The sequence below is a fragment of the Lutra lutra genome, chromosome 12, assembly GCF_902655055.1.
Source record: "Lutra lutra chromosome 12, mLutLut1.2, whole genome shotgun sequence".
NCBI classification, from domain to species: domain Eukaryota; kingdom Metazoa; phylum Chordata; class Mammalia; order Carnivora; family Mustelidae; genus Lutra; species Lutra lutra.
In genome coordinates, this window is record NC_062289.1 from 89,006,389 (window position 1) to 89,021,353 (window position 14,965).

General features: G+C 50.7%; 1 protein-coding gene across 2 annotated transcripts; it reads right to left on the bottom strand.

Moving 5' to 3' along the window:
- Window positions 1-1,468: 1,468 nt before the first annotated feature.
- On the bottom strand, window positions 1,469-14,707 carry TBX3 (T-box transcription factor 3). 2 transcript variants are annotated; one of them, XM_047696637.1, is made up of 9 exons: window positions 14,569-14,707; window positions 14,033-14,530; window positions 12,150-12,417; window positions 11,092-11,151; window positions 10,671-10,817; window positions 8,779-8,855; window positions 7,485-7,642; window positions 5,385-6,058; window positions 1,469-3,605 (listed from the first exon to the last, which is right to left on the bottom strand). In XM_047696637.1, exons 2-9 carry the CDS (start codon window positions 14,419-14,421, stop codon window positions 3,144-3,146), a joined length of 2,235 nt encoding a protein of 744 aa, XP_047552593.1. In that variant the 5' UTR covers window positions 14,422-14,530; window positions 14,569-14,707; the 3' UTR covers window positions 1,469-3,143. The 2 variants fall into 2 exon arrangements, with proteins under 2 accessions (XP_047552593.1, XP_047552594.1); XM_047696638.1 differs by lacking the exons at window positions 11,092-11,151; window positions 14,569-14,707 and having other exon boundaries at window positions 14,033-14,426.
- Between the last annotated feature and the right edge of the window lie 258 nt (window positions 14,708-14,965).

Genomic DNA, 14,965 nt, shown 5'->3' on the forward strand with positions numbered 1-14,965 from the left:
CTCTCCCAGGCCGAGGCTCTCTGCTACCCCCCCTCGAGAGGCAGAGCGCGCTGGGCACACCCTGCCCCCGGCTACCTTCCAGGGGCGCAGGCTCCGCGCGGAACCCCGGGGCCCGAGTCCGCCCCGGTGGGCCCGCGCCCTGCCATTCTCCCGGCCCTCGGGGGAGCTAGCGTCCCAAAGGTCCCCGGTTCCTGCAAGCCCCCCCCCCAGCTCCGATCCTGGTTGGTTGCCCTCTCATCCCGGGGGGGCAGCCCTGGAGAGGGTGTGGGGCTCCCCACGTGCCTGGATGCAGAAACAAGGGGCCCGGCCCCCCCTCTCCAAAAGGTCCCGACCTCGATCCCCTTCCAAGTACAGGAATAGGGAGGGGAGGGCGATCCTCCTCGCCGGCCATTCAAGAGGCCCGAAGGTGACAGGGACTTGGGGCCGGGCTGGCGGGCTCCAGGGATGGGGGGAGGGAGGCAGCCGCCAGGCGGGCTCCGGCTGGGTCCTCACGTCACGGCCCCCAGGGCCAGAAAAGGCCGCGAGAACCTTCCCTTGCCCCCTCCCCCCTCCCCCCGCACAAATACACCTCCGCTGGGGGTGGGGACGCTAGGAGACCAAAAGACCGTCACGGCCGCTCTCTTCTTTATTGAATGTTTCAAAAATAAATTAAGCTTCAAAAGGCAACTCCCGAAACAGCCTGGAGGCTGGCTGGAGGGGAGGGCTGTAGGAGGGTGCCTCCTGGGTGACTTCTCCCTGGGGTGGGGGGGTCAACTATACTTTTCCCTTGCGGGGAAAACTTGCCTCCTCTCTCGCGTGACACAGCTACGTCTGCGCGGAGCTCACCGCACTCCGCGCGCACGCCGGGGCACCTAGGGTCAGCGGGGTCCAAGCCGCGACACCGCGGACCTCGGGGGGCGCTCGGGCCCGGCCGTTTCTCCCACAACCCGGAGGGTCCCTGCCTTGCCAAGCCGGGTCTAGCAGCGAAAAGTTTTTTGTTGTTGTTGTTGTTGTTGTTGTTGTTGTTTTTTGCACACTGGTGCGAGATAGCTTTGCCTTGCGTTTCCCATACCGACGTGCGAAGGGAGAGCGAGCCCAAAACGAAAACGTCCGGTGTCCTAGAAACTTATTCTTGGTCGGATTCGTGTGGGAACCACGGACTTAAGGGAGCAGAGCATTCTTTTTCCATTAGAACTTAAGTATCTGAAATTGCTGTTCTACCCAATTCTAATCAGCCCTCTTTCCGTCTCTCGTTTTGCTCCCTAATTTAAAGGAAAAGTAATTTCAGATTGAAGGGCTCCCTTCGCCTCAGTAAGGGACTTTTGTTTTTAGCTTTGCAACTTGAGTGACAGCTCATTTGGGTTCCGTGGGGGCGGTCTTATAATTGACTTAAAGGCGAAGGAAAGGGGGATAGAGGAAGCAAGTACCGACAGAAAGACTCCTCTAGCAGGAAAGTTTTCTCAAGAAAACACTTAACACGAGGCCCAGAGACATTTCAATAAAAATTTATTGAAATTTCAATGATGTTTTAAAGAGAGAAGAAGAAATACAGAAAACCAAAGAATTCATCCACAATTATAACACAAAATATACCTTCATGAATTTTTGTCTTTAAACCATCTCTCAGCACCTGACTTGTGAACTGTGACTCTCTATAGGCACCAATTCAAAACACCACCAATACTGAAGACAGTAGTCAATCCCACTTCGTTTTGAAGAAATCAGACTAGCAAATACAAATACAAAAGAAAAATTAGAAAGTCAAACCACAGTCTCTGCACTCCCCACCCCCCCCAACCCCACCCCCAAGCAATCTCAGAACCACACTTGGGGTGTTGTATTTTAAGGAATTTAAGGTGAGCTGGGATGTGGCATCACCTTCCCAGTTTGGGGTGACATAGGCAATGGCACCTTCCACCACTCTTGGACATTTAAAAAAAAAAAAAGGTTTTTTGTTTTTTTTGTTTTTTTTTTTTTTTTGCAGGCAACTCTTGAAAGTGTGTTGGTGTCGGTGCAGGAAAAGTGTTGTTTTCTGGTTTTAAAAGCGATCCTTTACTTTGAAATAAAATTGACGAAAGGAAAACAAGAACTCAAAACCTGACAGCTGCAACCCTATTTACATAGAGCTATGTACAACGTCAATAAATTAAAGGTTTAATTTTCCGAGCATTCATATTCTACCTATTTACAAGAGTTATCAAATAATTACATAAATACTTTGTCTAATAGTCTCGCTTCTTCTTTATTATTTTTCTTAAAACCTTGTTATTGCATATACAGGAAAGAGAATGAACTGACAGAGGAGGACATAAATCCTGCTACATAGCTTAGATAAAATAAATTCATCTTTTGTGTTTTCCCCACCCCTTCCCTTTAAATCCTCCCTCTTGGGGTTGCTGATGGGAGGGTAGAGAAGGGGGGGAGGGGAGAAAGGTGTGGGGGTCATGTTCTTTTCTCTCTAAAAGCAAGCATTTCAAAATAAAACCCACAAATACATTACTGTGGAACATGCAAGGAGAGACCTATAGCGGCTCTTTAAACATCACAAGAATATTAAAAAGACACAGATTTCCTTAATAGAGACCAAACAAGGATGGCAAGGACTTCCCTCCCCACACAATGTTGCTTAGTAATTTATTGAGAACTGATACGCAAGTCACTATAAAGTTTTTAATCTTCACAAACAGAATCATGTTTATGTATTCATTTGTCCCCAGTATATACGTATTTTTTAAATTTTCTTTTTGTTTCTACTTGACACGGTGAAGGAAAAAAATATATAAATCTGCACTGGGGGAGAAGCCTTTCAACACCTCCCCTCCTGGTGGGCCTGGCTACCTTTTGCTTCCTTCCCATAGCTCCCAGACCAGCCTGGCTGGAGGTGCTCTGGTCATAAAACGCTTTTGCTCCCACCCCAAATAGCTCCACGAAACAGACATTTCTGAGCCCCAGAATCTGAACCAGATCCCGGATATATAAACCACACCAAGACGACAGGGCCTGTTTCTAGCACATTCTCTAGAGGGAGTCCGGCACCCCTTCCCAGGCAGGACTGCGCAAAGAAGCGGCCAACCCCCTTGAACGCCCGTGGTTTATTTTACATCCAACAAAGTGCACGGCAGACTGGACTGGACTGGAATGAAGAGATTTTTCTAGGGAGGGGTTTACGGGGACCCGCTGCGGGACCTGTCCGGCTTGGCTTCCAAGCCGCTGACCAACCGCTGGATGTTCTGCAGTTCGCTGGTGGCCGCCTCCTTCTCGGGGCAGAGTTTGGGCGACAAGGACACAGAGCTGGAGGAGAGTGTGGAGGAGCGGCTGTTGAGTTCTGAGCCTGAGTCCACGGCCACCGAGGCCGGGCTGGCGGCCAGCGCGGCGGCTTTGCCGTCCAGGGGCCCCGCAGCCGCGGCCATGGACGGCAGGGCAGTGGTGAGCAGGCTGCTGCTGTCCGGGACCGGCATGGGGATGGAGTAGGGGCTGTAGCGCAGCCGCGGACGCATGGTGTTCAGGTTGAGGAAGGGGTGACGGTGCACGGAGCTGGAGGCCGCGGCCGAAGACGCAGCCGCCGCCGCGGCCATGTACGTGTAGGGGTAAGGGAACAGGCTTCCGAAGGGCGACATGGCCAGGCCCTGCGGGGAAGGGGGGGCGGGGAGGAGGCAGGAGGAGAGAAATGCAGGCAATGAGCAGAGGTTGCTGCGATGGGGAGGAGCCAACCTCCTCCGTCCATCTACCCACCCCAAACCCTCAAACCCACCACCTCCACCCTGGGACCTCTGGCAAATCCTTGATCTCTTGTGCAGTGGTGGTGGGGGGGGGCACTCAAACATCCTTCTCTAGGTCCACCCGACTCCCTAGGCCTCAGCGTTCTTGGGGAGGGGGGGATCGAGGGCAATACTAAATAGTTCATGTAGGGATTGGGACTTTGGATATTCAATGAGCTGAGGCCCGCAATGTGCTCCACGGGGCACCTGGCCAATAGAACTGCTAGAAATTCTCCCACTGGGGGGTCAGCTGTTGCACCTGTTAAATGCTGCAGTCTAGTCCAGCCACAGCTAAGGTAGCTGACTGAAAACCGCCACGGGGCATACATTATGGGACATACATTTCTTTCATTCTTCCTCCCCCACCCCCAACACAGCCATCCCACTCTAATTCCAGAAGTTTCTCAAATGAGGGAAAAAAAAATACAGAGATGATCCTTAAGCTAAAGGAAATTGGGGGTAGAGGGTGCAAAAGGCATTTGCTCTAAAGACAAAGAAATCACCCAGCCCGATACTGGTGTTTCAGATGGAGAAACGGAGGTGAGCCCCAGGGGAGCAGGAAATCCCTCCCTCAGTGGCAAAAGCAGAATTTAAAATGTAGGCACCCCAGCCTGGGCTGGGCTAGTTCTCTCTGACCCTGGCCTTGGGGTACCATTAATACTTGTGTGCCCAGGCAGCCTCTCGCCCACCTGTCCGCTGCCCACTTAGGACAAGGTGACCAGGAGGGGCTCACAGACAGGACAGCAATGGGAAAAGGCCAGAAGCCAGCCAACCCTGTTCTCAGTTTCCTCGTCAGTTCCCTCGTCCCCCCCAAGAGGGGAGGACAACACTGCTTCTTGGCTCAGAGAAGGGAGACGAATGTACTCAGACAAAACAAAGGCAAGGGCGTGCAGAAAACCCCACAGAACCTCTTCGCTGGGTTCAAAGTGTTTCCAGCGGCCCAGGACTTCTCCCCAGCTGCCCTGCACCCCAGCACAGCTGTCTGAACCACACAGACACAGCCGAAGCCTGCCCCTATCCTGACATTTCCCACTAGGCACAAACTGTTAACCCTTTGGGGGACAGGGGACAAGGTTCCCACTGGGAGGAAAGGTTGAGGACTCAACTCCCACCCAAGGAGAGTCAGCTCCCCTCCTCAGGCCATGGTCTCCCCCTTGTCTGATTCCTGGTGGCTGGTTGGCTAGGAGCCATTTAAGAGATAAGAGACATTCCCACTTTGAAGCTAGAATCAGAAATCCTGAAAAAAGCCCTGGGGTAGACTCTCTGCTCCAGCACTTACCAGCTGTGTGACTTTGGATAAGTTACCCAACATCTCTGGGCCTCCACCACCTCCTCTATAAAGTGGAGGTGACGGTAGGGCCACTGAAGTCAGAATAGACCAAGTGCGACCTCAATGCTAGGTACAGCTTCATTATCATTACTACTACCCAGCTACTCTAAACAGTCCTGAACTTAGAAAAGTATTTTTTTTTTAAGCTTTTGGGGAAAGTGTGAGGTTATGCTGAGTCCATGAGGTAACCCTTGGCTTTAACAATTAACTATAACTAGTACTACTATCATCATTATTCTTCAAAGCTCCTCACCGAGGGGCACTGGGTGAGGGTCTGGGAAACCATGGAGAGCCGGGGGTAGACCCCTCATTATTACCTGAGAGGCCAGGACATGCTGCTGGAGGTGGAAAGGCAGGGTGGCCGCCGACGCCCCGGACAGTCCCTGCGCCGCGGCGGAGGCCATGGCCGTGGAATCCAGGCCCGAGACGCCGGTGGAGGCCCCGGACACGGTGGCCAGCAGGGGCCCCATGCCCGCCGCCATGCTGGAGAAGGCGCCCCCCATGGCGAACTGGCCGGGGTGCAGGAAGAGCGGGTGCCCGTTGAAGAACTGCTGGCCGGCCAGGCCCGGGGCGAAGCCGAGGCCGGGCAGGGGGCCCTGGCCCAGGTGCGCGGCGGCCGCGTCCGTCTGCACCGTGAGCGGCGCGAAGGCCTCTTTGCCCGGCAGCGCGCGCGCCTCCTCGGCCTTGGACGTGGCCGCGCCCTCGCGGCCGGGGCTCCGGCGCTCCTCCGCGCCCAGGCCGCGGGTGCTGGACGAGATGGTGGCCGGGCTGTGGCGCGAGTCGGGCGACGCCTTGTCCAGCCGCCCCGCGTCCCGAGGCCGGCCGCCGGGCTCGGCGGCGAAGAGGTGCGCCTTGACCGCCGGGCTGCCCTTGTCGCGGCAAGGCTCCTCCGACGTGGTCGTGGAGATCTTGGCCGCGTCGCAGGCCTCCGGGCCGTGCTCTTCTTTGCTGTCAGCCTCGGCGTCGCTCTCACCCTCGCTGGGACACAGATCTACCAGAGGACGGGAACAAAAGCCAAGCGGAAGGGCGTGAGCTCCAATCTGGGCCAGTGGAACTCCAGCCGGCCCTTTACAAGCTGGGTGGTCCCCCGGCACACCCCTTAACCACTCTGCGCCTCAGTTTCCTCATCTGCAAAGTGGGAGCGATGATAGCTCCCAACTTTAGTGGGATGTGTCAATAAACTAGCAATGAATGAATTTAAAATATTTAGGTCGAACTGAACCGCTTCTCCCAATCGCTAGTGGATTTTAATATTTTTTACAATCATCCATTGAGCTCCTACTGTGTCAAAGCTTCCCCGCCCACCCCCGTCTTTCCCGACTCCACTGCATTTCCTTTTCTTAAAAATTAAACTCCTCCTAAAACTCACTTTGGGAACACCTAGTTACTATCCAGGGTCTTTGTTCGGTGAGTGACCAAGAATAATACCTTCCACAAATTTGTGAATTCTTTCAGAAGGATTCGTTTGAACCCTGGCATCTGAATTGGTAGTGGCAGAAATGAAAATCCTCCCCTCCCCCAACACACACACTCAGCGGAGCCTTCTGTGTGCCCCTGTCCCTGCAGACAGAGATGGGAGCAGCCTGCTCACTGCCCAGACACAATCACAGATTCTCTTTTGCTGCCACCACACCCTCTGTGGGTGTCCCACCAGGGGAAAAAAAAAAAAGAAGAAGAAGAAAGAAAGAAAGAAAGAGGATCCAATTTTATGTGTAAAGTTTAAAAGGATGGCAGTCATAATGGGCTTTTATTCTGATTAACTTAAAAACAGGTTTCCTCCCCCTGAGAGGGAGAGAATGCGTGTCCTTCCAAATAAATAGTGCTCGCTCTTTAAACACAGGAACTAACTGGGGATTTGAACCATCTTGTCCCCTCCCACTCCCCCACCCTCCCTACTCAGATCCCTAGGGCTCTTGATTGCTCTCCCAGTGCCCACTGCTGCTCTGGGGCTGGACGTTTTCTCAGCCACCTTCCTTGTTCCAGGTGGTACAGAGAATCCCTTGCCTCTCCCCCTACGTGCCCCCCAACACATCTTAATCTAGAGCTCAAAGATAGTAAAACGTCAGCAGTTGCTTGGTTGGAGACAGTGGAGGGACAGAGACCTAAGTGCTTGACTCAAGTTTCCAAGGCTGGCTCCACAGAGAAGAAACCTGCAGATACCCCATCCTCAGCCAAATCAAGATTTGGGGGAAGGGGTTCTGAGCTCTCCTGTATACAATTTCCAGAGGGGGACATTACCTGGCCACATTTTTGGAACTTTGGCTCTTGCTTAGACGCTTCTAGAAGCACCTGACATTTTTTGAAGGGCAGGTTCCCTGGTGGGCACCCTGCCCCCAACTCTCCCAGGTACCCACCCTTCACCCCAGCACCTCCCCTCACAGACCTGGAGTGGAGAAACCAGAGATGACCAGGCCTACCTTTGAGGTTCGAAGTCCCTACAGTGGAGACAGCTGGAGATGAGGACTGAGCGAAGCAGTTGAAGGCTGCCTGTTCGCTAGAGGACTCGTCTGAGGTGCCATTCTCCTTTTTGTGTCTGTCATCGAACACTCTCATGGACTGTAGGGTGAGCTGTTTTCTGTGGCAGAAGCCCACACCCGGCGTTACAGACCGAAGCTACATCTAGACCACCCCCCCCCCCGTTTGCCTCACCCTCTCCAAAGACCTGGCCTGTGCGCGCGCACACACACACGCGCGCACACACACACACACACACACCCCTCACCCTGCCCACCACCCACGGACAACACATCAAGAGTTCTCTGACACCTGCTTGCTCCAAGGCAGCCACAAAGACCCAAGCATGGTTCTTGACCCTGTAACTAGGCTGAAGAGTGTGGCACAGGATGGGGAGGGGTGGGGGTTGGAGGAAGGCGCCTTTAGGACCAGAGGCTCATTAGGGAAAAGCCATGGGCCAGAGACAGGTGAATGGCAGGCTTTACAGGAGGGGACCTGGGTGCCCAAACTGGTGAGCACCAGCAGCCTACACACTCCCAACTCGACTCCTTGCTTAGACTGGGAGGAAGTGGCTTCCTTCGTGGTGCACTTTAATTGTTTTACCAGCGCATTAATTAATCTTAACCGGGAGCAAAAAAAAAAAAAAATCCATTTAGATGTTAGAAATTCTTTTTATTATGCTCACCCCCACCCGGCAAGGGGATAGGTGAAAGATCTAGACTGATTTACTAGATTTTAGAAATTCTTTGAAAGCTGGTGGGGGAGGGGAGAGCGTCTTCCATACACTATCCAGCTGTCTGCTTCATGCAAAATGATACATATACCCATGAAGGAGGGAGCCACAGACTTTTCAAGGGGCCTCAGTTCTGTCTGATGGTATTTGCAAGACAAGACTGCAAAAATTCCAAAGCATTTTGTGAATGGTTTAGTCCTTTCCTGGGACCTGCCTGCGATGAACCTCAATTAATTAGGAATTAACAGGCATCTCTATGTAATTTGTTATCCCTGACACTTTTCTTTCCAGAGACGAAAATGGCGTGGCCTAGTTCATCTCCTTTAAGGTAACCTGTAGGAGGCAGGAAAGAGTACAGTGTCCTGAGGTCCACAGGCAGGGGGAAGGGTAGGAGTAAATCATTTCCCACTCTCTTCCCCTCCAAGTACTACAGACGTGCCTGCATCCCACTTCTAATAGGTGAGATCTGGGGCCCCAGAAAAAAAAAAATATCTGAGAAAATAATACTGAGGGTCTCCACTCACCTTTTTTCTCTCCTGCCATTTCCAGTGTCCCGGAAACCTTTTGCAAAAGGGTTGTTGTCTATTTTTAGCTGGGTTATCTAGAGAAGAAGACACAAGCAAGAAAGAGACATTGGCCTCATTTTCCAGAATGTGGTGTTGCCCCCCAACTCTGTCTACTAGAAATCCGACGGCCCAAAGAACTCACCCAGCTATGCCAGGTTAAAGACAAAGGGAGAGGACAACACAGTTTGTCAGTCAGAGGGGACCAAGAGAAAAATCAAAACAACTGTACCAATGGCTTGCATCTCCCATAGGAAGCCAAACCATGGATTCCAGACTGAAATTAGACTGTCTGGGAAATGCCTCATTCTGTTCTGTAGGCAGCCTTGAGAGCTTGCACTGAGAAATGGAAAGATTGTCAGAAGCTGTCCAAAGGACAACCTGTGGATCTTAAAATTGTGCTTTCATTTTTTTTTAAATATAGCACAATTAATCATAAAATATGTCATGGCATATCCCCCCCCCCCAAACACACACCCCACAGCACACACTCCAACCTTTTCTATGAATCTAATTAAATGATTTATGGGGTTTTCACTACCCTTGTGACAGAATGGGTTTGATTGTTTTGCTGGGTTTTGTGGGGAGTGGGGAGGATTGAGGAATTACAATATTGACAATTACAGATGTCGAAGGACTGAATGACCACTGGAAACATTTGCTTTCATTTATCTGCTCTGCCACCACCATTAGGTTGGAGAAGGCCTCTGGCTTCCCTGTCTGATCAAAAATGGTACATTTTATTATTACATTAACAACTTACATTCACAGGGTTCTGGGTTTAGAGGAAGCCATGTATTTTGTTTGCATGCTGGGGCAAAATGCCATAGTATGTAATCTTTCAAATCCCTTCCCTTTGAGGGGGAACAAAAAACACATGATATACACAGATTTCCCCAGAGGTGGGAAAAAGTCCCCTTGGATGGATTCTTGTTTCTTGGAATAAACTCCTGTATGTAAGATTGCTGGTGTCTCAGTCTCCGGATTAAGGAAACATACCTGAATATCCCCACGGGGCCAGCCAGAGGACCCACCCCCGGTGACCGTGAGTTCAAGATACAAGGTGTTGTCAGATAACCAAGAGTCACTTTCTCTGTGTGTCTCTGTGCACATGCCCATGACCTTCAAGCCACCATAACTTTATATACCAGGGCCTGCCTGCTGTTCCATTTGGGGGTACTCCTAATCTCGGGCCTGAGGCCCAAGGGAGGAAAAGCCCTCCAATGAAGTGATTTTTCACTTTGGTCATCTCATCTCAAAAGCCTCAGACAACTCGATTAGCATGACCCCTGTGATCAGAGGAGGTTTTTCCAAACACACACACACACACACACACACACCCCATAAAAAACACAGCAGCATAAAATGTAATAAAAACCAGACCAGCTACTCCGGATTTCTGGCTAGGGAAGAAAAGCTGCTCTCCAATGGGATTCTCCTTCCAAGATCCCAAATGGCTTTTACCTTCGATTTTTAGCGGGTTCCTTTAGAACCTGGAACCTGGTATTTGATCCTTCCTTCTGGAGAAGGGGCTGAGCCTCAAAACAAGAGAAGGCCCCCACTGGGGGAGCGGATGTCAGCCCAGAGGAGCAAAGTTAGTCTGACCTCTTTTCGCTCCGTGTGGGATTCCTCGCTGGTCAAGTTTTTGTTTTGCTTTGTTCTCTTTCTTTCCCACCTCTTGGGATGGCCCAGACCCCTTTCCCCAAAAGCTCCATGGAAGAGTCAAATCATGGAAGAAAAACCTCGGCACACCCATCCCTCATCTTTCCTAACTTTCTCCACCTCACCCCGGAGCGGCCTAAAGGCGGGAGGGGAAAAATACCACCCTTAAAAAGAAAAGCGCCTTTGGTTACCTTATCGTTCTGGTATGCCGTCACAGCGATGAATTCGGTTTCGGGGAACAAGTAAGTCCGAAATGTACTGTAAGGAAGTTTCAAGATGTCATTCGCTCTCACAATGTGGAATCGAGGTTGGTATTTGTGCATGGAATTCAATATTGTCTGCGGGGGGGGGGGGGAGGCAGGGACGAGGGGAGACGTATCAAAAAAAAAAAAAAGGCGATTTAGTGGGACCAACGAGACCTCAGGACCCCTGCCAGGCTGACGTCTACCCCACCAACGGCTTAGGTCAAGCCCACCTCCTTGGAGCACCTCTTTGGGCACATTCCGCTCCACAGACATCCTCTTCTGGAGAATCCAAACTGCTTTTCAATTTCCAAAGGGTCCCCCCACCCTCACCACCTAAGGTCCGTTCATACCTTGAACCCTAGCCTACCTGAGTACCAAAACTATAATTCCCCTGCCACGTTGCGTGATCACTTGGGAAGGCCAAAGTCTTAAAAGATAGAGAAAAACATGCATTTTAATTTACAAAATGATTCAGTCCTTTAAGCGCCCACTAATTGACGAGCCCAATCCACTTAAAGCCCTGAAAGGTTGAACTCTAGAGAGGGAATATTTATGCCTTAATCAAATCAAGGGCTTCAAAGGCAATCCTGGCCCGCTGAAGATACTTCCGTGCCCTTCACGTCTTCTGGGGCCTAATCTCTCTGCTGATTCCTCTCTTATCACTCAGCTTTATTGTACTGAAATGTTGGGGAAAGGTAGGGGGTTGGGGGCAAAAGGTGTTTTGTTTTGACTTTTATAAGCAATTCTGGTCTCCTAAAAGTTTCTAAGGACTCTCCCACGGAATCGATTTCTATACACTCCCAACACACACAGACACGCACAGCAATTTTTATCCTGGAGAACTCAAGCTTCATTTCTAGTAAACCTGACTTCCACCTCAGGCGCATATTCTTTTTTCACAAAAGAAAGGAATCTTTCAAAAAAACGCAGTCACCCCCTTTAACAATTGTAGCCCTTGGTTAAAACTCCTTAACCTTAAAACTCCCGCGAGAAATAATATGGCTGGGTTCAAAACAGAAGTTTTCAGAGAGTTCAGAACCAATCCCTGGAGAACACGGAACTTTAAAGTGGATTTTGTTATCTTAACAACTGGTTTTTAACTTCACTGTCAGCTGTTTACCAAGATCTGGGACTGCCACGGAACGTGAGCGGTCAGTGTTCTGGCCCTCAATTCTTCTTTTTTTTTTTTTTTTTTTTTTTTAAGAGAATGCCAGGCCTTCCATTATCCGAAGAGAAACACTCCGGAATCCTCTCTCTGGCTGTTTCGGATTGAACAACTTTGCATGCTTAGCAACAGAGAGCAAGGGAGAGGTCTGAGCAGAAACTGGTGATTTTTGCAAGGAGAGGGGGAAGCACTGCCTTTGCTGGGTGAGGAAAGAGGAAATTTTACTGACTAGCGCGGACCGCGGGACCGGTGAAACTTACAAATCCGTGTTTGTCCGAAATGTTGTTGGTGAGTTTCAGTTTGTGGAAAGTGACAACTTTGGACATCCACTGTTCCCCCGTAGCAGGGCTGTCTGGGTGAATGTACATTCTCTTTGGCATTTCAGGGTCAGCCTTACCCGCCACCATCCACCGAGAATTATGAAATTTATATCGACAGTCATCAGCAGCTATAATGTCCATCAACAAGATATATTTGGCCTTTTTATCCAACCCAGAACATCTTACTTTAAATGGAGGAAACATTCGCCTACAATTGGAGGGAAGAGAAAACAAGAGAAGAAAAAAGAAATCACTCAGACTCTGGGGTCTGATTCCTTATTTACCCTAAAATGTTTAAATCAAACTTAAAACTTTTCTATTGTGATTGACTGATGAGGCTTCCGTGTCAGAGGAGGACTACTGAGTGCAGAATCGTATCTTTCCACGGCCCACGCATTACATATGCCCAGTTTCTCTATCAGGGAATGCCTCAAGGTTCAAAAAAGTGAACATTGACCTACAATTCTCTGCAGTGTCTTAATACTTTCTCCACAATTTTTTCCTCTTGTAGGACTTCACAGATGGCCCTCTTTGCAGAGAAATTCGTGCCTGTGCTCCTCCCCTTTGAGTGTCTACTTCTAAACAGCTTGGAGTAGGATTTTAGTAAAGTGAGGTCAGTCAAGGCTAGAATTTTCCACCACTCCACTGATGAGAAAATGTTAAACTTATCAAGGAAATATACCGCCACCCTCCCCTACGGAACAGGAATCCCGCCGCTGGCGAAATGAAAGTGGCCGTCAGTGAGTCCTCAAACCGAATTTTCTAGTTCAGGCTGGACTCCTGGGCCTGATAACTAATTCGCCTAGCACGCGGGCTAACCGCGTTTCTCCCATGGCTCAGACCGGCCCCAAACGGACTTTTTACTTCCCAGGAGTGTTGGCCTTCTAGAGTCTCTACTGAAAAGGAAACACTTCGATGTGAAACTGAGGAAATGTCTCCTGGGTTTGAGAAATTTTCTGCCAAACGTTGGCCTCCTTTTTAGCTAGGAAAGACACTGAACGCTCAAGACACGAAGAAAGGAATTTTGTTTTTATTATTCTAATAAAATAGAATTCCTGGGCTTCAAGGCCATAAAAAGAGAATCAGTGATTTTAAGTGACAGGTTTTGGTCAGGCAAGGACCTTGTGAAAGTTATATGAAATATGGTTGATAAGATTCACACATAAAAAACCGGCATGTGTCTCTCCACTGGCTCCTTGAATCTGCAAACATAATCTTAATGATCCAAAATCGCCTCAACTCTCCCTCGGATTACAGACATGTGCATCGGTGTGGACACACAAACCCAAATTTCTCTGTGACCCTGCCAGAGGCACGCTCAGGTGCCCCTGCAGACCCAGAGGCTGGCTGGAGGGCAGAAAGGGCAAGTAGAGAGCTAGTGTCAGGTCTCCCACGACCGCACCAAAGAAAAGGGCGTCAAGTTGTTCTCTCTGGGAACAAAATGAGACAAACCAAACAAAACATCAACAAAGACATAGGCATGGAAAGGTTTGCCACAGTGAATTTCCTGGAGTGGGGTGGTTTTCTTTCTTCCTGTAGTAGTGTCTGTGCTCCCTTGAAAAGAGTCTATCCAGCTGGTGGGGGAAATCCAGGATGCAGAGCTAGGTAGGAGAAACGACCCCCCTGCAGACATCCAGGTAAGCCGAAATTTCCTGCCACAGAAACAGGGCCGGGGAATGTCTGCACACAGTTCCAAGGGACCTAAGTTTTTCTCTAAGCCCAAATTAACTGGCAAACCAACAGTGCTGGGAACTGATAAAAGGAAGGGGTGGGAAGGGGGGGAGCGTAATAGTTTTGGGGGGGGGGCTCTGCCACTTGCTTACCTTCCCGACTTGGTAATGACCATCTCCGTGCCCCGCTTGTGGAACTGATCCCAAAGTTCTTTGGCCTCGAGGTGCACCTTGGGGTCATCCTCCACTTCTTCTTCGGGCTCCATGGTCTTCAGAGGCCTCAGGTGCGCCTGGGGCCCCAGGGACGAGAAAGGGATGCCGGTCTCAGCCGCCCCCACCAATTGATCCATGATCGGCTTGGCCAGGGCGCCCGGCAGCGAGAGCGCCGCCGCGCCATTGGGAGGCAGCGTCAGCGCGGGGAAGAAGGGCGGCTGGTGACCCAGCACCGCGCTCATGGCGAAGTCCGGCGCCCGGTGAGGTAGGAACGGATGGTAGGCCATGCTTGTCCCAGGAATGACCGGATCTCTCATGGAGAGGCTCATCCACTCCAGGCGGGGCGCTGGGCTCCAGCCGGGGACAAGTCCGCAGCTGCTGTTTGGTTTTGTTTTTGGTTTTTAACAGCAGCACATAGTTTGAAAAAGAAAAAAAAAAGAAAAGAAAAGAAAAGAAAAAGAAAGAAAGAAAGAAAGAAAGAAAGAAAGAAAGAAAGAAAGAAAGAAGGAAGGTGGGTGGGGGAAATCACCACTCAAGCACCCTAGGGAATAGGGAGGAAAGTGTCTTTTGGGGAGGGAGGATGCCGCTTTTAAAGAGGGCAAGGCGAGAAGTCAGGAGACATAGTCGCTTGGGTGAGTGTCCTTGTGCCTTGCGTTTTTTAAAAAGCCGCTCCTGGAAGTCGGTTTCACGGGGCGAGGGGAGCGAGCAGGGTCTCACCCGCGCCCGAGCCCCGCGGCTTCGCCAAAAGAGACACCGCAGCCCCAGGTCCCGGGAATGGCTCCCCAGCCCCCAGTTCTTTGTTGCAAATGCGAACCGTTCCGCTCGGAGACTTTTTACCTTGTCTTCTCCTTCTTCTTCCCCGCCCCCCTGTCT

Bases quoted from the DNA above. Each gene is read 5' to 3' on its own strand.
- TBX3 (XM_047696637.1), bottom strand. From the start codon at position 14,421: ATGAGCCTCTCCATGAGAGATCCGGTCATTCCTGGGACAAGCATGGCC. The intron at 11,152-12,149 runs GTAAGTTTCACC...CTATCTTTTAAG, and splicing joins TTTCGGACAAACACGGATTT to ACTTTGGCCTTCCCAAGTGA. The intron at 3,606-5,384 runs GTAATAATGAGG...CCTTCCCCGCAG, and splicing joins AGCATGTCCTGGCCTCTCAG to GGCCTGGCCATGTCGCCCTT.